The sequence below is a fragment of the Nyctereutes procyonoides genome, unplaced genomic scaffold (assembly GCF_905146905.1).
Source record: "Nyctereutes procyonoides isolate TBG_1078 unplaced genomic scaffold, NYPRO_anot_genome, whole genome shotgun sequence".
In the NCBI taxonomy this organism is placed as follows: Eukaryota; Metazoa; Chordata; class Mammalia; order Carnivora; family Canidae; genus Nyctereutes; species Nyctereutes procyonoides.
In genome coordinates, this window is record NW_026575126.1 from 44395365 (window position 1) to 44420869 (window position 25505).

The 25505-nt window shown below is 51.0% G+C and overlaps 1 protein-coding gene across 2 annotated transcripts; it reads left to right on the top strand.

The window, feature by feature from the left end:
- Positions 1 to 66: 66 nt before the first annotated feature.
- On the top strand, positions 67 to 24079 carry PMM2 (phosphomannomutase 2). Of its 2 annotated transcripts, XM_055340047.1 has the most exons (9): positions 67 to 177; positions 5604 to 5670; positions 5864 to 5975; positions 7869 to 7945; positions 8620 to 8711; positions 11623 to 11722; positions 11846 to 11921; positions 13068 to 13183; positions 22677 to 24079. In XM_055340047.1, the coding sequence occupies exons 3-9, from the start codon at positions 5879 to 5881 to the stop codon at positions 22773 to 22775; spliced, it is 657 nt and encodes a 218-aa protein (XP_055196022.1). In that variant the 5' UTR covers positions 67 to 177; positions 5604 to 5670; positions 5864 to 5878; the 3' UTR covers positions 22776 to 24079. The 2 variants fall into 2 exon arrangements, with proteins under 2 accessions (XP_055196022.1, XP_055196021.1); XM_055340046.1 differs by lacking the exon at positions 5604 to 5670.
- The last annotated feature ends 1426 nt before the right edge of the window (positions 24080 to 25505 follow it).

Sequence of the window (25505 nt, forward strand, 5' to 3'; positions counted from 1 at the left end):
AAAAAAAAAGAATCCTCCTCCTCCTCCCAGCGTGCCCCGCGGCGCGGGGGAGGAAGGGGCCGAACCCGGAAGTTCCGGGTTGCCGACGAGTCCCGGATGGAAGGCGGGGACATGGCGGCGTCCGGCTCGGCGCTGTGCCTCTTCGACGTGGACGGGACGCTGACGGCCCCGCGGCAGGTGAGGCGGCGCCCGGCGGGGTGCAGAGCCCCAGGGTGCTCGGAGACACGGGACGGGGGCCGGAAAGCCTTTGAATTCAAAAAAAAAAAAGTGGATGGGGTTGGAAAAGGCAGCTCCGGACTCTCTCCCCGCTCGCGCTGCATTCGAACCCAAGTCAGCGCCCCCCGCCGCTAGCGGCGTCCCGCCCTCAGCCCTGTCGCCTGCGAGCTGTCTGAGCTGGACCCTGTTGACAGCACGTCGCTTAACCTCTGAGTCTCAGCATCCACGGCTCCACGTGGGGACCTTCCCGGTGCCGTGCGGGGCTCTCGCATGAAATGGAGTAAATTCAGGAAAAGCCTCTTGGGCGCAGTAGGCTGTGCTCCGTAACAGCCCGTAAGCGCTGCCGCCGCCGCCGCCGCCGCCGCCGCCGCCGCCGCCGCGACCCTTCCCCACCCCGCTCCGGCACGAGTGATGGAGGGGACCTGCGTTTTCCTCTCGCCGCCCGCTGAGAGCCTCCTTCGACTCTCGGGAGCTGGCTTCCCACGCCCGGGTCTCGGCCGAGGTCGACCTTTGCGGCGAGGCTCAGGCTCACACCAGCCCTGGCGGGGGAGCTGGTCCCTGAGCCGCAGACTTGCCACCCGACCCGAGTGACCTCACTCACGGCCTTCGCAGCCTCTCCCCGCTCTCTGCATTTTGGCCAGAGGGTGGCGCCGGTGTGCTCCACACGTTTCTGCACCAAATACGTGTGATTTCACACGACATCACTTAGCCTTTCGTTTTCCTCTTTAAGATTTTATTTACCCGTTCATGAGAGAGACAGAGACGCAGGCAGAGGGAGAAGCAGGCTCCCTGCAGGGGAAGCCGATGCGGGACTCCGTCCCAGGACCTGAGCTGGAGGCAGGCGCTCCACCACCGAGCCACCCAGGTGCCCTCGTTTGGCCTTCCCCCTTTTTTTTCTTTTTTTTCTTCCCCCGTTTGGCCTTCTTGAGCCACAGGTTCAGTGTCGCTCCTAACCACATTCAACTGCAAGTTATTCAAAGGCCTTTTCTGCTTCAGAGGCATTGGCCGGCTCGCACCTGTGGACGGTTAGAAGCCCTTGGCTATCTGGAGCCAGAGTCAGCAATTCCTTGTTTGTGAAGGGCCCCGATACCAAAAAATTATTGTGTTTGCCGACCACGTGGTCTGTGGTAACTGCTCACCTTTAATGCAAAAACGGCCGTAGACCTGATGTAGACACAGCATGGATGTGTTAGAACTTTATTTAGGGACGCCCGGGTGGCTCAGCAGTTTGGCACCTGCCTTCAGCCCAGGGCCTGAACCTGGGGTCCCAGGATCAAGTCCCACATCAGGACTTGAAAAAATCTTTTTTAAAGTTTTTATTTAGTTATTCATGAGAGAGGAGAGGCGGAGAGGCAGAGACACAGGCAGAGGGAGAAGCAGGCTCCATGCAGGGAGCCCAACGTGGGACTCGATCCCAGGACTCCAGGACCATGCCCTGGGCTGAAGGCAGGCGCTAAACTGCTGCACCACCCAGGGATCCCCCTGATTTATTTGTTGTAAAAACAAACAGCTGCTCACTTTGGCCCATGGGCTGTAATGGTCTAGGGTTCACATTCCAGACCTTTTTACTTGACACCATTGGACCTTCTCACCCTTTCTCCTTCTTTCATCCCACAGATTAAACTCCCAGATGGAAGGGTAAACCTTTTAAACATAAGGAACCCGAGACTCTGTGAAACTGTGACCTTGATTTCTCACAGCCCATCTGGTACAAGCCTCTGGGCCACTGGGCATTGTTATTTGCTAAGTTGGCCATTATCTGCCACCGCTCTCAGATGGAAGCTGCGCTGGCTGCTGGTTATGCCATTTCCGGAAGGTGCTTAGGTCTCCCAGAGGGAATCGGGATAGATAAGCAGGAAGTATGAAATAGCAAAGAAACCTGTGACGCATTTCCTTAACACATTTGAAACATGATATTCCTTGCAGCAAACAATTTTAATACTGGAAAAAAAAAAAAAAGTCTAACTTAAAGAAAGGAGATTGTTTCTGTGTGCTGGGTGTTCCAGGTAAAAAATAAAATTATTTTAGCAACAGGGCTATTCATTACACAACCTTTCCCCCTCACCCCCCAATACATATGTTCTCAAACACTGATAAGCATATTACAATCCGGAAGCGGAAGAATGGGTTATCTTGCAGGTGCTGAAACACGATACAGTATAAACAGGGGTAAAACACAGGTAGAACAGAGTCCACAACTTCACACATCTCACTATTTTAGTAGAATATTCTTGTGCCGAGTACTTTTCCTAAGAAATGCCATTCCCTCCAAAAAGCTGTTGAGACTTAGAACAAAAGGCTGCAAAAAGAAGCAGTCATAAAGCTTGAGTGAATTGTTTTTAGCTTTATGTCATAAAAAATTCAAACACACAGGGGCGCCTGGCTAGATCACCCCATAGAGCATGTGACTCTTGATCTCAGGATCGTAAGTTGGAGCCGTGTGTTAGGTGTAGAGATCACTTGAAAATAAAATCTTAAAAAACTAAAATAAAAATGTTTAAAAATGTCAGAAGTACAGAATTACGGAGAACATAGTGTGCAGAACAACTATATCGCCCACACTTAAATTCAGTAACAAATGACATGAACTTTCTCTCCACCTTTTTCTTCCGCTGTATCGCTTCCAAAGCCACGGTCATCATTGTGCTTCACCCCTGAGTATTTGAGCCTGCATTTCTTGAAGGCATCATGATGACCCTAGTGCCATTATCACCACTGACAGAGATTGTCATCCATTCCTACATATGATTTAATGCCCCAGTCCAGCAGTTGGCAAACATTTTTCTGTAAAAGGCTGAAATTCACCTTCAGAAGGTGAATTTTTAACATTCTTTGACCTCAGTTTCAAGTTTGTGGAACTTTCTTCATTTCTCTTTTTGTCCAGGATGCTTTATAAAGAATTCCTTGTGATTACCAACACAGGAGTTGTTTGGGACTGTCACAACAACTTCGATGTGTGACTGTTTTGCTCTAAAGATCTCCCTGCAGTGGGTAGTTTAGATGCTCTGTTGTGCTCACAAGCAGCTGGGTCTTATTTCCTGTCAAAAAACTTTTGCTGCCACTTGGAAATGAAGAGGTGCCTTCTGACCCACACACATTGCAGACACATCTGATGGTCACAATACCACAGAGCTCATCAGTGCACAGGGGTTCAGATGAAATAAATTGCAGGGATGCCTCGGTGGCTCAGCGGTTGAGCATCTACCTTTGGCTCAGGTCATCATCGTGGGTCCTGGGATCGAGTCCCACATTGGGCTCCCTGCATGGAGCCTGCTTCTCCCTCTGCCTGTGTCTCATGAATAAATAAATAGAAAATCTTAAAAAAAAAAAAAAGATAAGTTGCCACTTTGGGTTCTGCTTGAAAATGGAAGTATTGCATTTTTAGTGTTTTGCAATCCAGAGACTCTTCCCCACTTCTGGCCATTCTAACGTCAGGAGTCTTCCCCGCATCCGGCCATCCTGACGTCAGGTGTGAGTAAGCCACTCTGGGGCCTCTGGGACCCATTTTCACCGTCATTGATTCATAGAGGCTGCCTGTGCACTCCTAGATTTTATCTGCTAAGTCAAGATTCCACTGGAAGATGTAGAAAAGATTGCTTTGTTATAAGCCTTTTTGTGTAGTTTTATTCTATGTTTGTGTTACTCTAAAACAGTTTTTTTAAGAAGAGAAGATTGCACTCTAGATGTTTACATATTGAAGTTGTGTTTTTGTTTTTAATTTCTGCTCACTTCATTTCTAAAGATACCTCCTGTGAGGGCCACCCGGCTGGCTCAGTCAGTGGAGCATGTGACTCTTGATCTCGGGGTCATGAGTTCAAGCCCCATGTTAAGGGTAGAGTTTACTCTAAAAATATTAATAAAGTAGGGCATCTGGGTGGCTCAGTCAATTAAGTATCCTACTCTTGATTTTAGCTCAGATCATTCAGGGTTGTGAGATCAAGCCCTGCCTCGGGCTATGCACCTGGCATGGCACCTACTTAAGATTCTCTCTCTCAAAAAAAGGGTGGGGGGGCGGATCCCTGGGTGGCTCAGTGGTTTAGCGCCTGCCTTTGGCCCAGAGCACGAACCTGGGGACCCGGGATCAAGTCCCGTGTCGGGCTCCCGGCATGGAGCCTGCTTCTCCTTCCTGTGTCTCTGCTTCTCTCTCTCTCTATGTCTATCATAAATAAATGAATGAATGAATGAATGAATAAATAAATCTTTTAAAAAAAGATTAAGTATTCCCCATGTGAATGTATAATTCACATTGCTAAAAGTAACAAAATAACCGTAAAAAACAAACTGGGATTAATACAGGGATATCTTGTCATGTTCATGATTTCTTTTGAATTAGTGCACAGTTTGGACTTTAGCATAAAATTATACCATTGAGACCACTATTGATAGATAGGAGCTTTTCTTTTATGAGAGGCTAAAAAAAAAAAACCTAGTGATCTTACTCTTGTACTTAATTATTTTTAGTTTTGTATGATTAATCCTTTTTTTTTTTAATTTTTTATTTATTTATGATAGTCACACAGAGAGGGAGAGAGAGGCAGAGACACAGGCAGAGGGAGAAGCAGGCTCCATGCACCAGGAGCCCGACATGGGACTTGATCCCGGGTCTCCAGGATCGCGCCCCGGGCCAAAGGCAGGCGCCAAACCGCTGCGCCACCCAGGGATCCCCTGATTAATCCTTTTTTAAGGTTATTTATTGGAGAGAGAGAGCACAGAGGGAGAGGGAGAAGCTGACTCCCCGCTGAACAAAGAACCCAGCATGGGCTCGGTCCCAGGACCCTGAGATCATGACCTGAGCCAAACCCAAACGCTTAACCGAGACACCCAGGCGTCCCAGTTTTGTATGATTATAACAAATCAATTCTGAACATCCTCTTTAAACTTATCGCATTATTTTGTTTTAAAATCAGCAACTTGGGCAAGTCCATCGCTCCTCCCTCCCAGGCCAAGGCGCCCCCGGCAGCTGCCACACCCCGCCCCCTCTCCGGACACCACCCCCCCTCCGACCCCCGCCCCTCCCCCTAAAAAAAATCAACTTGGGGATCCCTGGGTGGCTGAGTGGTTAAGCGTCTGTCTTTGGCCTAAGGTGTGATCTTGGAGTCCTGGGATTGAGTCGCGCATCAGGCTCCCTACAGGGAACCTGCTTCTCCCTCTGCCTGTGTCTCTGCCCCCCCCATGAATAAATAAATAAAATATTTTTTAAAAATAAAATAAATAAAATCAGCAACTTAAATCCGTAAGTGGAATACAGCATAGCATTTGAGAGGAATGCTCCAGATGTGTGTGTATCGGCATAGAATGGTCACCACAGCTCACTGCTCAAGACATGGAATGAGGCCAATTGTGTTTCAGGAAATAAGACCTATTTATATTTTTGTGCATTTGGACAGGTACATGAACGTGGAGAGGAACAGCACACAACAGCTGTTAATAGATCGCCTGCGTGTTTTAAGCTAGGTAAAAATAAATAAAATTTAACACATTTTCTACTGGTAAAAAGTTGATGTCCCCAAATGACAATATAATATTTGAACCTACTACGGATCTAAAGCCTGAACTGGCACGCGTGAAAGTCAGGGTTGTGTCCCTATTACAGTTTCAGTCTCCTGGTTACTTTACAGCTCAGGATTTTTTACATTCCTTTTTGTAGAAAATCACCGAAGAAATGGATGGCTTTCTACAGAACTTGAGGCAGAGGATCAAAATTGGAGTAGTAGGCGGGTCAGACTTTGAGAAAGTGCAGGAACAGCTGGGAAATGATGGTAAGTAAACTCTACGTTGTTGATTACAGCTTCCTGTGAGGACAGTAGGGCCTGTGGCCATTAAGGATCATGGGCCGCCCTGAGCCCTCCTCCGGTGTGGCAGGCTTCCTGCTCCCTGGTTTGGGCAGACATTCTCTCTGCTTTCTCTTTCCTCTGTTCTTAATCTTAGAGGTAACTTTCTGGAGTTGGTGGTGAACCACTTGGTACTCAGACACACAGCCAGGGTCCCCCAGAAGTTTGAGTGTGTGTGTCACCGCCTGGAATACTTCCTGTTGCCCCATCCACTCTCCTAGCTCAGCTCAGGCCCCATCTCCTGACCATCCTCATCCAGAGGTGGAGGCGCACTCTGGGTCTAGGGGCCTCCTCTCCGTTGCCCTAACACAGTATTTCCCAGAATTCCCTAACCAGGAGTCACCCGGGCTGGTCCCCTACCTATTAAACCAGAATCCCCAGCACAGGACCCCTTTGCTGCAGATTCTGAGGTCTCCAGGGCCTGGGAATCATGTTTTAGCAGCTCCACCCAGGACCTTGTAATGCACAGCCCTGCCAGCACAGCACTCTGCTTGTTGGAAACTGTCTGGTTACCCGTTTTTCTTGAAACTACACAGACTATGGATTGCTTCTCTTGTGCCTCCAGGGTTTCTGGCCTGTAAGCACTGGAGGGTGGAGCGTAGATGAGTTGATCATTCTTGTGGACACTGTTGACGTTTTGGGGCCAGATCGTTCTCTGTCGTCGGAGGCAGTTCTGCCTACTGTAGGATGTTCAGCAGCACCCCTGGCCTCCACCCACGTGATGCCAGGAGCACCTCCCCTGCAGTGTGACAACCAGAAATGTCCCCAGACTTTGCCATGTGTTCTCTGGGGTAACGAAATCACCCCCAGTAGAGAACCGGTATTTTAACTATAATGTCTTACAGTCCAGATCTGGGTAAGCTGTTTTTATTGGATTAGTTACTTTGAGCACAATCAATACATTCTCTTTAAAACTCTTTGTTCTGCTCACGCTTAATCTTCCTTGAAGATACTCTACTTAGAAACACTAGAAACAACATAATGGGGCATGTTAAGCCCTGGAAATCCTGGGTCCTAAGCCCTGGAAATCCTGTTACTAGGACCCGACGGCCCCTTCTGCCTCTGGCCATATTTTTAACCAGAGGCTCAGAGAGGTTTTATGTCAGGGTAGGGCATTATCTGTAGATTTCAAAGACTGTAAGTCAAAACAACAAAACTGTTCACCAGCTAGAAGAAAGTAGAAGACCCAGCTGTATCAGAATCACCTGAGGAACTTGTGAAAATCCAGATGTGAGGGTCCCACCCAACACAGGGAACCTGGGAATCTGCATTTTCGCAAGCAACTGATATTTGGGAACCCATTTAGATTCATGTGAGTGGGCTCCAAATCTGGCTACATGTAAGGATCACCTAAAGACCTTGTTTTTAATTTTTAAAAAAAGAATCTTTTTTTAGGTTTTTATTTTTAGCCTAGCCCCTTCATGTTCTGATTCAGAAAGCCTGAGAGCAAAGCCTGGGAACCTGTGCATTCTCAGTGCTGCCCTGGTGAGGCGGACCCGCAGGTAGGCCAGGGGGGCCATCCTTAGCTCCCATCTTCCTCTCCAGGTGCAGGGGGCTGAAGGCAGAGATGTGAGGGGCCTGCCACCAAGTCTCCATTTTGCAGCCTGGCCACCATCTTGCACACTTGTAGTTAAGAGTCTTTAAAAAAAAAAAAAAAAATTATTTTAAGGTGCTTGTCCTACCCTTCCAATCTGTTAAGACAAGATACTTCACAGTTCTTACTGGAGTTCAGCAATGTTATTGGTGATGCATGTTAATCCAGAAATAGAAGCTCTGGCTGCAGTTCCTCACACACTAACTTTTCTTTTGTTTTGGTTGCAGTGGTTAAAAAATACGATTATGTGTTTCCCGAAAATGGCCTGGTAGCGTACAAAGATGGGAAACTCTTGTGTAAACAGGTAGGCTCTCAAGTATCCAGAGGACTATATACTATTGTTAAAATGTTTTCTAAAAAGATATTTGACATTGGATGTTTCTGGGAGATGAGGAGCAGGGGAAGGAGTGAATCTCCACCCTGTATTCTTTTTTTTTACATCTTGAATGTTGAACCATGTGACTATCGCATTTTCCAAATTGTCAAGTTTTTGTAACTTTTTTTTTAAGGATACTTAATCTGATATTTCTCTTATGCTGGCAGAGACTAGGGCAGGCTGCCTCGCAACAAGCATTTTTAAGAGGTGCTGTGTGGGTCTCATTAGTAATAAGATCATTCTACTCAGACTTGAGAGAAAGCCTAAGTGGAACAAATACATTTTCTGTCAGCGTCTGTAGATGTTTTAATTGAATAAAAGCAGCAATAATAAACTCTTTGGGCCTTTCATGAGGTATTTGAAAGATAATGAGCACAAAAATCTTGAGTAATGAAGCAGAAAATGCTTTAATGAAAGCCCTTTGTGGTTTGTCTTCTGTTTTCAAGCAGGAAAAGGAGAAAGGGAGTGGGGCATCTCACCCTGGCCGCCACAGCAGCCGGGTGACCCTCGGCCAATAGTGGCTGAAGACCTGGCTTTGCTCTAAAGTTATTCTGAAAATGCCTCCCCCTGAATCAAGTAACCCCGGTATTTTCTTTGTCTAGAACATTCAAGGTCACCTGGGTGAGGCCCTAATCCAAGATTTAATCAACTACTGCCTGAGCTACATTGCGAAAATTAAACTCCCGAAGAAGAGGTGGGTTTTTGCTTTTAGCCAAGACTCAGCACCAGCAGGTAGAGTAGTGTCATTCGCTGGCTTGGTGCTAGTGTAAGTCCTGGGCCCCGTGCTTAGTGAGGAATTCCTGGAAACCTTCTAGTGGAAAATGATCACATAAGTGATGGCATTTCCACATGATGGGAGTCGGAAACCAGACGCTTTCGGAGGCTGTGGGTCCGGGGGAAGGCCTATAAAACAGCAGTGTGAAAAGCAACATGAGCCCCAGACCCAGGAGCCCGCCTGGAGGCCCATGTGCACCCTGTTTGCTGGGCCCACAGTGCGAAATAAAATCTGCATTAATTGCTTCCTTTGAAAGTCTGGTTTCACCCTGTAAAGTACCTGCACTTCTGGCTTCAGTAGCCTCTGACCTGGCAGCTCGATGCCCATTCAACACGGCAGTAGTCAGCTAAGCGGTGCACGCCCCCACCCCCACTCCCCCCATCTTTCCCAGCCCCTCCCCTTGTTCTGACCTCCGTAAGCATCTGATTTGGGGACCCACCTCTTGCTGTCGATTCCCATTTTGACGTATGAACAACAATAATGTCCGTTCGTGCCCACGGTCAAAAGATGGGCAGATGAACCCGTGAGCTCTAACAGTGGCTATTTCCCGGTGGTGAGGTTACAGGTGGCTACTTGGAAATACTTTCGTTTTCTTCTCCGTTTTCTGCCCCTTAACATGTAACACCTTAAAGAGGAGGGAAGAAATATGTTTTAAGTGGCAGCTGAATTTCAGGATGTACATTCCCGAGACTGCTCAAGACTACCAGAACCTCCACTTGGGGTCAGGGGCATCCGTTTTCAAATCTCAAATGTGGGAGCTACAGATGAGACAGGCTAGACCCGGAGTCAGTCCTGGCTGCAGCTGGGTAATGGCAGGTGGGGGTTCATTATCCTAGGCTGTATACTTCTTACATATGTCGGCAAGTCCCCACAGGAAAAAGTGAAAACATAGTGTCTTCCACCCCCATCCAATTCAGTCTTTTCTTTGGGTTAAGCATGAACGGAGGCTAAGAAAAATTTTTTAAAGTCTGAGTCTGTCCCTTCCTCAAAGAGATTATCATCCTAGTAAGGGAGACCGGTGTGTAGAGCTTTAATTTCACATTAGCATGAGACACCCCCCCCCCAAATTCAGGAGGCAGAGCTGAGACCCAACTGGATCAGCACTTGTGCACACCTCTTAGCAGCCCTCACTGAACACCCCATGTAGGTCACGCAGGGGCAGCAAGGCTTCAGGTGAGTCCAGATCTTCAGGGAGGAATTGAACACTTAATAAACTGCCTTAACCCTGGTTTTTGAGAATAGAACCCTTTCTAAAATGCAGCAGCCTCCCTTGGAAATGAGAGTGATACTGCGTCCTTGAGTCGGGGAGAAATCATCGAGCTCTTTTTCTGACAGTTAGGACCTGCGGCTCTAGGGTCACCCCTGGGAATAATCACTAGGGTACCTGTAGAAGGTAGAGGGCACAGGGCTGCTCCGTACCCGCTCCAGGACGTCCCAGGCGGGGGATTCTTGAAAAAGCATCTCATGCACACACGTTGTTGTATCATTTGCTTCTGTGCAATTTGTGTGCAGCCCTGGGAAGGATCCAGCCATTGAGATTTTGTTGCTTTTATTTTTACCCGACGAGTATCCATGGCTTCCCAGTTAACAAAAACTGGGACATTTGATTTTCTCAAGACTCTAGAGGTGACCAGAAAGATGGCCTTTGTGAGGCTCTGAGAGGCACTCAGAGTCACACAACCTCGCCCGAGGCCACGTTGGCCTTGAAGCAGTCCCTCAGCTCAACACGGCACGTGTGTCCCCAGTATTTACAGGTGGCTGGTGGCTCAAGATCAGGGCTGGGTGTGGAAGACAGGGCCCAGGGAAAGGGTTTCAGAGGTTCACAGGCATCAGCATTTAGAACTAGGAGATACCTCTGAGCACACAGTCACAAAACACTTTAATTGCATCATAAGGATCAGTAGCTCGCAGTCATTTGGGTTTTTAAAAAACTGTTTTGAGATTCAAACTGGAAACACTGTGGGGGGGGGATTTTTTTTTTTTAAACATGTTTATTCAAAGTAACTAAAAAACCCGTTAAGCTATTCTCATTTTCTGTGATCAGATCAGCCATTTAGTAGCAGCTGGCCACAAGATGTTTCCTTAGTGATTTCTGAGGCTGGTGGGGCGGCCCTCGGAGCATTTTCCCCATAGCTCTGGTCAGATCGCTGGGTTCAAGAGGTCACTAGCAAGGGTGTTGGGCGCACGAATTTTCAGACTCCTCAGGGCACTTAAGAGATGGTAATCATTTCATAGCTCTTTATTAAAGACAAAATTCACTATCCAACAGCAGTAACGACCACATGTGCAATTGTAAGTTTTCTGTAGCCACATTTTTAAAAAAAGCAGAAAATGGGGGATCCCTGGGTGGCTCAAGCAGTTTAGTGCTTGCCTTCGGCCTAGGGTGTGATTCTGGAGTCCCAGGATTGAGTCCCACATTGGGCTCCCTGCATGGAGCCTGCTTCTGCTTCTCTGCCCCTCCCTCCCTCCCTCCCTCCCTCCCTCCCTCTCTCTCTCTCTCTCTCTCTCTCTCTCTCTCTCTCTCTCTCTCGGATACATAAATAAAATCTTAAAAAGAGGATCACTGGAAATTAATTTTAATCATGTTTTATTTAAGCCAGTATAGTCAAAAATAGTCATTTTAACAGTATAAATCATTTTGAGTGAGGATGACATTCCTTTTTCATGCTTCATCTTTGAAATCTAACCTCGATTCAGCTCGGCCCCACATGGCTGAGCACAACCCTGTGAAGTGTCCATCACACCAGCCCCTGCCTCTTGGAAGTTTATCCATCTATAATGTCGCCCCCATAAGTAATGTATCTCCGGGCCCGTCCCCTTTCCTCTCTAGGGGCACTTTCATTGAGTTCCGAAACGGGATGTTGAACGTGTCCCCCATTGGGAGAAGCTGCAGCCAAGAAGAACGCATTGAGTTTCATGAACTTGATAAAGTGAGTCCCTCGGACACAGCCTGGGTCTATGGAGAGAAGATGTGCAGCCTGGTGGCCCGTCGTTGAAGGGTGCTTTCTGAACTGCCACATGATAGATAAGCGGTATCTCTTTGTTTTTCTCAGAAAGAAAACATAAGACAGAAGTTTGTAGCAGACCTGCGGAAAGAGTTTGCAGGAAAAGGCGTCACGTTCTCCATAGGTATTGTGCACTTGGGCGGGTTTCGGGCTTCAGGAACCGTTTGCCAGGGGTTTGCTGTGGGCCAGTGAGCTCTTGCAACTGGACTGTGCCCAGCGTGAGGGTGGGCAAGGGGGTTCCAGAGGCAAGCTCCCCTGTGTGGTCAGCCCTTGTGGAGACTGGCCCAGGCTGCTGGGTTTGGTTTTAACTTCTCACCCGACAGGATCCCTCCTCCCGCACCTCTCCTCTTGGCCCAGAAGAGTGCTAGGCTGAATAGATTCTGGAATCTCAGGAGGTGTGAGCAGCAGGGAACCTTAGCAGTCAGTTGGGTTGGTCTTATAGGTCAAGAAACTGAGGCCCTGGAAGGAAAGGGGACTTAGTCTGAGTCCACAAAGGTTTTATCTACGATGGCAAGCCAGTGTGCGAATTATTTCCAGTGTCCGACAATTCTTCCCGCCGCGCTGGCGTTTAGGACTCGGCTGTTGGTCGAAATCATTGTCATATGCTTGAAGCAAACGGATTTCTGGCGGCACAGATGAATCATTACTTAAAGCCCTCTCGTTTTACCACCTCTACTAAGTATACAGTTGGAGGAAAACTGGAATTACAAGGGGATTGTGTCTGATAGACCAGTGGGTAGATTTTCAGGTGTTCTTGAACTGTGAGGTGAACATCTGCTTGCCACAGCTCTCAGAGGCTTTCCTCACCACCAAAAGCTGCCTGCCAGTGACCTTCCACGTGGGTTTCCCAGGACGCACTGCATGCAGCCTTCTTTTAGGCAGCGTCCTCCAAGAACCAGAGCATGTTAAAGCTCGAGGCACCCCAGCTAAGTGAAGCTGTTACCCTATTTTTCACCAGCCTGCTTCATTAAGACCCACGCACTTGATGCAGCAGTTGAACGCAAATGCATTCCTTGTTCTGAGCTGGCAGCGTGTCTCACTTTTCGATTTCATGTTGAAATAATGTTGGGAAAAAGCACTGCCACGTTAATTTCTAGAACCGGCCACTAAAGTAACATGAGTAGCAAACAAGGGTATTAATAATCGACCTGGGCCTTCCAGTTGCCCAAAAGTAGACTGCGTGTTCTTTAAGGACCTTGGCCTCCTTCCCACCTTTAGCTTCTGTGTCCTCCCCCCCTCCCCCTCCCATCCCCCCACTCCATCTCTGCAGGAGGCCAAATCAGCATTGACGTCTTTCCTGATGGCTGGGACAAGAGGTATTGCCTGAGACACGTGGAAAATGACGGCTACAAGACCATCTATTTTTTCGGGGACAAAACCATGCCTGTGAGTACGGGAGTGTGTGTTGGAGGTGGATTGTTCAGTTTGGGCTGGAGAGGGGGACATGGACCAGTGGGCCTTTACCCCCTGTGCGGTCGGCACTGGCCCAGCTCACACTGAGCGGGGGCTTCTGTCCTGGGAGAGATGCAACGAAGCCTCCCTCCCTCCCTGCTCAGACATTGGACACCTCCCTGGAGGCAGATGTGGAGATCACTTTGAGGCCACATCCCTCAGTGCTGCTGTCTGGTCCTCTGTGCCTTTCAAAGAGCCCTTGGCCATTTTTACGTCGCGTTTCCACTGTGTTTTTTCCCCCCAGGGTATTGATTATGAGTTGAGCACAAGGTATCCTAAATAATAGGAAGGTGGGAAGTCTTGGTGTGAAATTCAAGAGACAACCCCAGGGATTGTTTAGAGGTGGGCATGACCCACACAGGGTTTAGGGAACTGTCCCTGTCGGAAGTCCCAGGTCCCAGACTGACTGAATCTGAAGCAGGGCTGAGAACAGAGCTGTGTCAAAAGCCAGCGCCAGTAGGAAGACTGAAGGAGGGATTCCCCCAGAACCACCGTGGCAGCAGGACGGGGTTCTCCTTAGGACAGGTGGGCTCCGAGAGGGGGCTCGCACTAGCCACCCCTGCCCGGCCCCAGGCATGCCGCCATGTGAAGTGATGGGACTTACCTTGCCATCAGCGGTCCTGGGTCAGGCCTTATGGCTGTCCTCCTCCCAGCAGGTGTGTCCTAGTGTCCTAGGTGCTACAGATTCAGAGTTTTTTATCCCTCTGGTCTCTCATCCACTGCAGAGTACTTGCCCTCCACTAAGGTTTCTCTGGGGTGGACCTGCCTGCCTTTCAGCAAGGTCACCGCCTACAGTCTTCTAGCATGAAGGGAACTTCTGATCAGTATGGTCTTATGTCTATCATTCTAAATGATAAAACCAGGATTCCAGGGTGCCTGGGTGGCTCATTCAGTTCAGCGTTTGACTCTTGATCTCGGCTCAGGTCATGACCTTGGGGGCATTGGGCTCCCCGTTCAGCAGGGTGTCTGAAGATTCTCTTTCTATCCCCAACCCCACTTGCACGCGCTCACTCTCTCTAAATCTTTTTATTTTTTTTTTATAAATTAATTTTTATTGGTGTTCAATTTACCAACATACAGAATAACACCCAGTGCTCATCCCGTCAAGTGTCCCCCTCCGTGCCCGTCACCCATTCATCTCTAAATCTTTTTAAAAGGAGGGGTTTCTGGGGCTAGGCTCCATCGGTTGAATGTCTAAGTCTTGATTTCAGCCCAGAATGTGATCTTGGGGCCTGGGATCAAGCCCTGCATTAGGCTCCCCACTCAGTGGGGAGTCTGCGCATCACCCTCTGCCCCTCCCCCTGTGCACATTCTCTCTCTCTCTCTCTCTCTCTCTCTCTCTCTCTCTCTCTCTCTCTTAAATAAATTATCTTTAAAAAATTAAACAGGACTCAGAAAGGGTCGGTAACTTGCCCACGGTCATACAGCTCAGGACAGAGCTGGTGGCACTAGAACAAACCACCTGCTATTCAAGTGCATAGGCTTTCCAGTCCAACCAGCCATTCCTCTGGCCCAGCGAGGAGGATTCTCTTCTAGTTCCCAAGCATCATGGTGCTGCTTTTCGAGAGGTGTGTCCTCTAGCCTGGTTCTTAATGACAGAGAGAAGTGCTTTACAACCGCATCCTTTTGGTGAAATTATTCACATGCAGAAATGCTTTGAAAAAAGCCCGTTTGTGACTTTGATGTCTTTAGAGAAAGCACACGAGTGGGATCCAAGGGAGGGCTGGGCCCTTCTGCAGCCCTTGCAGCTCCGTGCCAGCCCTGGCAGACCAAGGAGAGAGCTATGCAGGCAGGCGCGCCCAGGTCTTCCTTCGTGATGACACTGTGTGCGCACAGCCGTCCGAGGCCCCAGCTGGGCCTTTGCAGGATGGAAAGCAGGTCTTGAGATCAGCAGAGAATGCATGCCTTCTTTGGGGAGTTCTCCATCTGGGCATGACAGAGTGTTCTGTTCTGTTTCACTGCAACAAGACCACATATTGATTCTGTTGGGTTTTTAGTTTTACCTACTTTTTAAAAGTGGATACTATTATAGAGGGTTTTTTTTTCCCCCTGGGATTGTTAATACACATTCATCATGGGGCATTAGAGAAAGTCCGAGGGAGAAAATGGGTCACTGTGGTCACAACTGATATGCCTCTGAGGCTTTTCTTTGTGCACGTATGTGATCCCCAAACTGGACTCTGCGTGCTCGTTATTTGATTTTCTGCTGTGTTCTCAGTACATACATTAGTAAATATTTGAAAACGAGATTTCCAGGGCCAGTATGACCCATTTCTCCAGCAGAGGCCCTGGGGCTGTGGTTGTTGACGTGGCTGACACCGTGGTGACCGTTCTCTGCTCTCACTGATGCGGTCGGTCAGTGGCTTCCTGGAAATGGGAAGTAATGGTCCAGCTGTCTAAACCTTTAAACAAGCACAGAGCCATCCAAACGCTAGCTCTAAACTTCTTGTAGTCAGGGATAGAGATTTTGAAAGCAGTTTTCTTTCTTTGCACCAAGGCAAATGTTTTTGCTGGTTTCCAAGGCAACAACATCCGAGCTGAGAGCTGTCAGTAACAAGCCATTTCCCAGGGGTGCCTGGGTGGCCCAGTCAGCTAAGCATCCTACTCTTGATCTCAGCTCAGCTCTTGATTTCAGGGTTGTAAGTTGGAGCCCCGTGTTGGGCTCCACACTGGGCATGGAGCCAATTTAATTAAGGAAAAAAAAAAAGCCATTTCCCTGCCAAGCACCACAGGCTTAGTTAGAGGCCTGCCTAGCAGCCCCCTCCGTCTGCCAGGATCTGGTGTTACACGAAGCCCCCTCCACCCCTTCCCTGCTTGGAACTTCCCAGAGAGCAAGCAGGGTGAAGAAAGACTCGGCCTTTGCTTTTCTAAAGGCACCTCCACCCCCTGCCCTCCCCTCCCCTCCTCACCCTCCCCCCCCGCCACATCCTGCCCATCAGCCACAACAACCAGGATCTTTGAAAACCCAGCTCTTTATAGATCTTGGAAACTAGCCCTTTATCTGATCCGTCATTTGCAAATATCTTCTCCCATTCTGTAGGTTGTCTTTGAGTTTTGTTGACTGTATCCTTTGCTGTGCAAAAGCTTCTTATCTTGATGAAGTCCCAATAGTTCATTTTTGCTTTTGTTTCTTTTGCCTTCGTGGATGTATCTTGCAAGAAGTTACTGTGGCCAAGTTCAAAAAGGGTGTTGCCTGTGTTCTCCTCTAGGATTTTGATGGAATCTTGTCTCACATTTAGATCTTTCATCCATTTTGAGTTTATCTTTGTGTCTGGTGCAAGAGAGTGGTCTAGTTTCATTCTTCTGCATGTGGATGTCCAATTTTCCCAGCACCATTTATTGAAGAGACTGTCTTTCTTCCAGTGGGTAGTCTTTCCTCCTTTGTAGAATATTAGCTGACCATAAAGTTGAGGGCCCATTTCTGGGTTCTCTATTCTGTTCCATCGATCTATGTGTCTGTTTTTGTGCCAGTACCACACTGTCTTGATGACCACAGCTTTGTAGTACAACCTGAAATCTGGCATTGTGAGGCCCCCAGCTATGGTTTCCTTTTTCAATATTCCCCTGGCTATTCGGGGTCTTTTCTGATTCCACACAAATCTTAAGATGATTTGTTCCAACTCTGTGAAGAAAGTCCATGGTATTTTGATAGGGATTGCCTTGAATGTGTAAATTGCCCTGGGTAGCATGGACATTTTCACAATATTAATTCTTCCAATCCATGAGCATGGAATATTTTTCTATCTCTTTGTGTCTTCCTCAATTTCTTTCAGAAGTGTTCTGTAGTTTTTAGGGTATAGATCCTTTACCTCTTTGGTTAGGTTCATTCCTAGGTATCTTATGCTTTTGGGTGCAATTGTAAATGGGATTGACTCCTTAATTTCTCGTTCTTCAGTCTCAGTGTATAGAAATGCCACTGACTTCTGGGCATTGATTTTGTATCCTGCCACACTGCCAACCTGCTGTATGAGTTCTAGCAATCTTGGGGTGGAGTCTTTTGGGTTTTCTATGTAGAGTATCATGTCATCGGCGAAGAGGGAGAGTTTGGCTTCTTCTTTGCCAGTTTGAATGCCTTTTATTTCTTTTTGTTGTCTGATTGCTGAGGCTAGGACTTCTAGTACTATGTTGGCAAATTCAACACAAATAAAAAATAAATTTATAAAGAAAGAAAGAAAACCCCAGAGCTCTGAGTGCAGCCTTGAGGCTCCAGGCTCTGGTGTGGAGTGCTTCCCTTTGCTGCAGAGAAGGGATAACAAGGGCACAGAGAGACACACCCCGCCCTGCTCTGCAGGGCTTCCCCTGGGGGAGCTGCCTGGACCAACTTCCTCACCAGCCTTTCCAACTTCCCCAGCAAGAAAGCTTCTGCTGGCTTAATGCTTCCTGGCTTTAAGGCAGTTGGAACCTGGAAACATTCTAACACTTCATGAACATTGACAACGGATTGACTTTTTGACTCAGCGGATCCTCTTGCGTGATTTAGCTGTCTGCGCGCGGGAAGGGCACACGCAGAGCCACAGCATTGGGCAAAAGCCTGCGTTGCTGTGAGAGGGACTGACCAGTCACGGGGGCCCACGCACATAGCAGGATGCCCTGAGCTATACAGACAGCTGACGGAGACCATCCCTGGGATTACATAGGTGAGCTTAAGAGGGGGAAGTAATCTCTCTTCACATTTGCTTTAAGCGCATAAAGCAGATGACAGACCTCTTGAGGGCTGGGGACAAGGTTGGAAGAGAGACTTACCACTATGTCCTGTTTTTAAATTTTCAACTGCATGCATGTGCTATCTGTTGATAAATAAAGCTTTAAAATGTCAAATCGAGAAAAAGAGGAAAAGTAAAATGTTTAGTTCCTAAAGTACTTCGGTGTCAGGCCCTGAGCTGAGTACTTAGACGTTATGTCTTCTGGTCCTCGGGCAGCCTGGCATAGCAGGCAGGGTGGGGTGCAGTGCAGGGTCAGCACCAGCGGCATCCAGAAATCTCTTGTCACTTTCCCACATCACCTGCAAAAGGCTATTAAATCATGTAACCCTTGGTTTTCCACAGATGCTAAAAAGGAAGATAGGTCTTTAAGCTTAAAAGAGGTCCTGGTAGGAAGGTAGCAGGTCAGCCTGGTAGGAAGAGGCAGCTTTGAATCCCAGAAGACCCAGATATAGCCTTGCGGCCAGCGTGGGACCACACACGTCCCTGTGTGTCCGTGAGCCATGGTTCCTCTGAAGCAGCAGGGAGCAAAGGGAGGTTCTAGAGGGAGGGTGGCTCCCGGGGGGCCAGCTCCCCTCTCCCAGGAGGGGAGCCAGCCTGCTACCAAGTCTGCAGCTTTTAATGAACTTTAAAAAAGCCCATCCACTATGAGATTGCTCTGAGAGGTTGGGGGCCTACAGGGTGGGTGGTGCGTGTTGAGCCTCGAGTTCCTGGCCAAGCTGTGGACAGAGTTGGCCATTGGCCATGACCTGGGCATCCTCGCCGTGCCCAGTATCTCCTGCACTCGCTCTCAGGATGCCCAAGGCCTGAGGGCACTGAATGTGTCCTGTGCGCAGACTGCCCTACTACTCCTGTGTTGCAGTGCAGAATCTGAGACCCAGGTCTTGTGGGGCTAGTGGCAGACGCAGGTAAGCACGGAGGGGGGGAGTCCCTCACTCCCAGAGGAAAACCGCTGCTCCCCAAGAGTTCACAAAAGGAAGTTGGACCGGGTTAGAAATTTAATGGAGATGAGGGCCTGGCACCAGCTCCCCCGCGGGAGGACAGGAAATAGGACACCAGACAGGGGCACCATAGGTGCAGGGGGGGGGGGTGTTGGGGTCCCCACTGACCTAGCTGCCTTCTGGACACCAGAATCTGTGGTCAGCAGCCCCTGCTATAGCTCTTCCTTCAGAGAGACACCGGCTTCAGGCCCCTAGAGCGTGGCTGGCCCTTGGGGAGTCCCCTTGTCCAGTGGCTGATGTCTCCGTCCATGCCAGCCCCCTCACACAGTGCTCAGCCCCGTCTCGTGGATGGGGGGTGTGCTAGAGCCGGGAGCAGCCCCTGAGGGTTGTCCCGGGGGCATCAGCAGGACAGCAAGCCAGCTCACTTAGTCACCAGATTGTAAGCCACAGGATCACATCCTGGAAGTACCCTGGAATCCCCTAATTATTTTCAAAACATGATCATGGGGCCAGGCTTTTTTTTTTTTTTTTTTTAGCATAACTATTTACTTTTTTTATACATTTTTCTGAATATATTTGAAAGTGGAGACTGTTTGCATCCCCAGCTGATGATCACATGTTGAGCAAGCAGCCTTATACCAGTCACGTGGCGTGCACTCACATCCAGTTGGCTTCCCCACAGTGGCTCAGTGGCCAGGGGTCCTGGCCCCAGAAGTACTGGTAGAGCTCCCGCAGTGACTTGTCACCCCAGCCAGGGGAACATTGCTACCACAGGTCTTTGAGGACAGAGCCCATGTCCCTTTGGCCTTTGTACCCTGGTACCTAGGGATTTGATACATCCTGTTACACGGACCGGAGATAAACGTCCACACGTGGCAGGAGTGGACTCCGAGCTGGAAGGGGTCTACTTGTTCTCCAGATGGGCGTTGGGAAGTCCAGCGGGTCCTCCCTGCTTCCCGCCGAGCAGGGCACACGGGCCAGGGACACTCGATTCCTGTTCCCTTCCTCACCTCCACCATCAGGATCATCGGGGAGGCCACAGCGTGTGCGGAAACTGGCTGGGTGGCTGGGAGACTGGACTCCGTGCGAACAGGGCAGACACTGCCTTCTGTTTTTGTTTTGTCCTCAGACCTTGGCCTTGTAGGGATTTAAATATTAATGGGCTGTTGGCACTGAGCTGCACGCCTCTCCTCTGGGCTCTCGGGTAACACAATCTGGCATTCATCCCTTCCAGCTCTGCTCCCTTTGCCTAGTCTCAGAAACGGGTCTTCCTTACCTGACCCTAGTGACCTGCAGTCCCCGTGCAAACCGGGCGTTTGGAATTTCCGGTTCTCTGAAGCCTAGTTCTAGAGAAGGGCCCTCACTCTGACTTCATGTTGTGCTTCTGCTTCTCCTGCCCTCCCTCTGACTCTGGCATGTGACCTCGAGCTCTGTGCAGCCCCAGGGAGCAGCGCTGCACCTCAAGGCACAGAAATCAGGTCCCCTGGCAGGAGAGGAGGTTCAGGTCTCAGGTTGCTGACTCTGCTGAGCAGAGACAGGGCTGGGAGAGCTGGCCCAGCCCGGTGGTGGTGGCAGGGGGTGGGGTGGGGGTCTCATTTTCATTCTCTGGACCTGGTGCCATTGGGTTCCGCAGAAGAGCTCACCCTCCCATCCATTACCACCACCCCCACCCCCAGGAGGGCCATGGGAGAGGCCAAATAAGGCATCTGTTAAGTGCACACCTGTCCCTGCCTGGTGAGGTCTCCAGGGAGGGGCAGGTGTGGCAGCTGCAACCCCTTCCTGCTTGGGAGTCAGTCCCTCGTTCCCCCGGGAAAGGGTGCCTGCCCTGGTACCCTGGCTGGCTGTCAGCCTCCTACCTGTTGTGCTCCCGCTCCTCGTCCCCATGCCCCACCCTACCCCCCACCCATCCTCCAGAAGGTGAATCTGATCATGTCCCCAGGTTGCAGCCTTCTGGGCAGCTTCACATAAAACCCCAAGTCCTCACCTCCCAGGCCTGGTGGGCTACTGAGCCGCCTTCCCGGGCACGGCTTGTCCCCTCTGCTTCCTGCTCTTTCTTTTTTTTTTTTTTTTTTGCTTCCTGCTCTTTCCCTGCCCCCAACGCAAGCTGTGAAAGCCGCTGGGACCTCGGTTTTGTTTGCCCTTTGCTGGGCAGGCAGTAGATGCTGGCCAGGCCTCCTGGGTTACTGCGTGAATACAGACTCCTCCCTCCTGCCAGCGTGAGCGAGGGACGGGGGTGACCATGTCCTAGGTAGATGTGTGGTTTTTCTGGAGAGTGCACGAGTCTGTTTATACTCTTAGGGTCTCTGCGATTGTTTCTACCCTCTGGTCTATTCCTGAGAGGAATCTGGCTTTAATTCTGAGAATTACATGAACCGGTTTCACATTGACATCCTGGGGTCGCACCTGGCATACGAGAAGCTCAGAGGGCACAAGAACCTGTTAGGACCCCAGCAGCTCCCCCATCATTGGTGCTGGGAAATGACCCCTCTCCCTAACATGACTCCTCCCCCTGGCACGCTGGGCCCAGGCAGCAGCACCCCCTGAAGCCTGGGGAGGGGTTATTATTCCCACAAAGGTGAGAGCAGTCGTCATCACTACTCATCACTACGTCTGTCAGCCCATCTATCAGCCCCGTCAGCCCCTTACAGAAATGTCAGGTTTTTTCTAGAGAATCTTAATGAGAAAAATCCATTATTTTAATCATATTAAACACTAAATGATTTTCCCAAGGTTTTGAGTTAGACTGACCAGTTTTGTGAGGAAAATACGGGAAATTGCACAAGAAGAAAAGCAGGGGCTTTCCAGAAGCTTTTGGTGGGGGTGCGGCACAGACTGGAGGACCCATGACCCCGGGGCCCCCCCATACGGGGCCTGGCACAGGCAGCCTTGCCCTCCGCTCCTGGAAGTGGCCCGGGGGAAATAATGCTACACAAGCCTGGGGCCACGTGAGCTGAAGGGCAGGCACTGCAGGCGGGGTGCCATGTTACCCCCCGTCCAGCAGCAGGGGGCTTCCACACAGCTCCTGACCCCCAACCCCGACCCGCAGTACCAGCAGGGTCTACACTCAGGCTGCCTGGCTCACACACCAAACACAGCAACTTTCCTTTGAAACGAGTCAAATGGCACCTGGGTGGCTCAGTGGGTGAGCGTCTGCCTTTGGCTCAGGTCGAGGTCCCGGGGTCCTGGGATCAAGCCCCATGTCAGGCTCCCTGCTCAGCGGGAGCATACTTGTCCTCCTCCCTCTCCCCTGCTCATGCTCATATTCTCTCTCTCTCTCTCTCTCTCTCAAGGAAGGTCTTTTAAAAATTTTAAACAAATCAAAATCAAACACAGTTGCTTTGTTGCCCTGGCCACATGCCACCCAGTGTGCAGCAGTCACCTGCGGCTGCCATCAGCTCAGAGGCCTGGGTGTCCAGGTCGCAGCGTGCTCCCAGGGCAGCGCCGCAGTGGGCTGTCCGCCCTGCCACACAGTCTGACTGGTGAGAACGGCTTGGGCACGTTTGAAACACAGTGGCACAGAGAGTGCTGTCACCTGCTGCGTTTGCTTTATAGAAAAATAAGCCTGAGACAGATCTTCACAAGAGCATCGTGATTTCTTTCTTTGGCGTAATTACATGTTCGAAGCTAAATTGCAGTTCAAGGGAAGGTGAGAAAGCCTCCCTGTGATGACTGTGCTCATGTTGTTCCCCTCCTGGGAGCTTAGGTAACTGAAGCCATGGTCCCTGCCGGGAGAAGGGCCAGTTCCTCGTTTGCCCGGCGGCCCACTCCTCCTTCGTGTCTTTGCAGGGAGGGAATGACCACGAGATCTTCACTGACCCGAGGACCGTGGGCTACACGGTGACGGCGCCCGAGGACACCCGTAGGATCTGCGAAGAGCTGTTCTAACGGTCCCTCGCCCGAGGGAGGGCAGGGCGTCCCACTGACGGGCCTGACGGGTCACCGGTGGCCACACTCGGGACCCCTCCCTCCCTCCCACACCCTGACCCACGCCAGGCCCTCCACACTGTCCTGACGGAGTGGCCTCCACCAGACTAGTCAAGAATGGCTCAAAGGAACACCTCCAACCAGATTTCATCCCCGCCCTTGAGGTCAGACCCTCCATACGTGCAATCACAGTACACACGGTTTTGGGGGAACTTTCCCCATTGTTCTAGAACGATACAGAAAGAGCAAATGTGCCCAGGCCCTCCCTCCTGGGTCTTGTGAAAAATGTAACAGGTATGAGTGCTTGGACCCCCCCGTGTCAATACCTCAATACCGACAGGGGGATCTGGTATTGGGAAAGGACCAGCTGTTTACAGCCATCCCCCCCAGGACAGAGCTTCAAACCGCCTCGTGAAGTGAAGCTCCTGCCCGAGCATCCGCTTGGGGGACTTTGAAACCCAGGGCACTGAGGCCACTGGCCAGCACTGAGCTCAGCAGTTGGTGGGACACAGCCCACTGCTGGCCTGCCACACAGGTGAGCTCAGAAGTCACTTCACCTGGGAGAGCCTGCTGGGTCTCCAACCGTCACCATGGGATCCCGTGGCCACCAACAGCCAGGTGGGGAATGGGCAAGTGGCCCTGCCCCTGGATGCCCTGCCCCTGCCCTGGCGGCCTCCCCGGGGGCCCGACCTCACATGTCTCAGGGATCTCGTCAGAGCCTCGGCGCTTAAGAGCAGAGGAGCCGCACTGGCTCTGCACATCGTTGCCTGAACCAGCGTGTCTGCCCCGGCCTCCCCCGGGCTTGGACCGGAGGAGCGGGGCGGTGGCTGCGCCTGCGACCCTCACTCCAGCTTGGAGGTCAGCCAGGGCCCCTGTGGCCGGAAGGCAGCTCCAGGGCCCTGAGGAAGAGCACTTTCCAAGGAAACGGTTCACAGAGCGCTTTTCTGAATCTGGACCCGTCAGGACCCACAAACCTTCAGTCCACTCCAGCCCCAGCACAGCCTCCGCTCTGGGCTGGCTGACCTGCTGGGGGCCGCACCCCCACCGCCCCACCCTCACCCCACCGGGTGCTTCCATCTCCGCGTCAGCTGGCTTCCCCAGGCTTGTGTTAGCGTGGGGTCCCATGGGGGGAGGTTGTACATTGCTCAGTGGTTCCCAGGACACAGCCACCCAGTGGTACCTTTCCTCCTTGAATTTCACAAATGATACTGTAATGACCTTTCCCGATGAAAAGCAGCAAATTAAAGTGATTTTATTGTTTCCTAGTTCTCATTCTGATGACTTTTTCCTTCTGTGACCGTCCTGTGAATGGGGGCGTAGATGGTCAGCTGTGTGATCTCTCCTCAGATTCTGGAAGGAAAACCCAGCCCTTGCAGATCCAAAGGCCTCTGCTTCGGACACTCTGGTGTTCCTGGGGTTTCTGCAGCAGTGGGCTCTGCTCCTCCCGGCTGGCACAGCTCCTCGCCTTCCTGCCCACGGGGTAAGATCCCCCCCCTCCCCCAGAGTCTCCTTGTTACAGCAAAGCAAGACCATGGAGTCTTACTCCCACTTGCCCTAAGCTTTGTAACTGGAGATGGCCCTGCCTGGGCTGCCCCACGCAGGTGCCCGAGGTGGCCCAGCTGGGCCCATCCCTCCCCGGGTTTCCACGGTGGCTGCCTGCAGACACTCAGCGGCCAACCCCCGGGGCCCCTCACCATCCCTGGGGCCGCCCTCCATGCTGCCAGAATTTCTTCAACCTGCCGCCACCTGCCCCCCGTTCCTGCGTCCTGGCCTCGTCCTGGCCTCGGCTTCCCCAGCCACCTGCCTGTTCCTTCTCTCCTCGGGTCTAACCTAACCCTCGCCCAGGGCCTCCCCTTAGCCAGGCTCTGCAGCCCCACACGCACTGGTTCTGGGGGCACAGATCCCGGCTCTGTAGCTGACCAGCTCGTGACTCTGAAGGACTCAGGACGGGTTCATCCCGGCCCGTTGGCTCCTCTGCCCCCACCTCACAGGTAACCTGAGCGGGCTCCCTCCAGCCAGACTGGCACTAACAGCACCAACCCCCAGGATGGCTGGGGGGTGGAGGGGAAGCCAGTCCCTCGGCTTCTGCTCCCCTGCTCCCCTGGCAGCACAGATGCCACGAGCAGTTTCAACACAGTAGCTAAGCGTTGAGCAAGAGAGCAGAGGTTGGCCCTGAACGGCCCTGCCCCCCCCCCCCCCCCCCCCCCGCCAGGCTCCTAGAGGGAGAAGCCCCCAGGGAGTCCCTCCTGCTCTCCGGAAGGAGGGGAGAGGGAGGAAAGGGAGTGACTCAGGATCTGGACACTGCCAGGTGTCTCCTCCAGAGGACAGTGGGGCGGGTTTGGGTGAGGCAGAGGTGGCCTTGAATCACTTCCTCTCCCAGGGCTTTCTCCCCACCTCCCCCCCAGCTCCTTGACCTTGGCCCCATCAGGCCACTTGAGGTGGGCAGCCAAGCCCCCAGGCTCCCTCCCACAGCTGCCCCACCCTTCACTCTTCACTGGAGCTGGATTCCCACACCTGCGGGTCTGGGCACTGCCTTCGACAAATCCCCTCGCCCTGAAGAAATGCCCACTTCACCTTCTCCCTAAACAGGTTCAAGGGCCCGGTTGTAATTTTTCCTAATACGCCTTGAAAATCAGCACTGCAGTGAAAATACTCACCTCTGCACCCCCAGAAATGATCTACCCTGGGTTG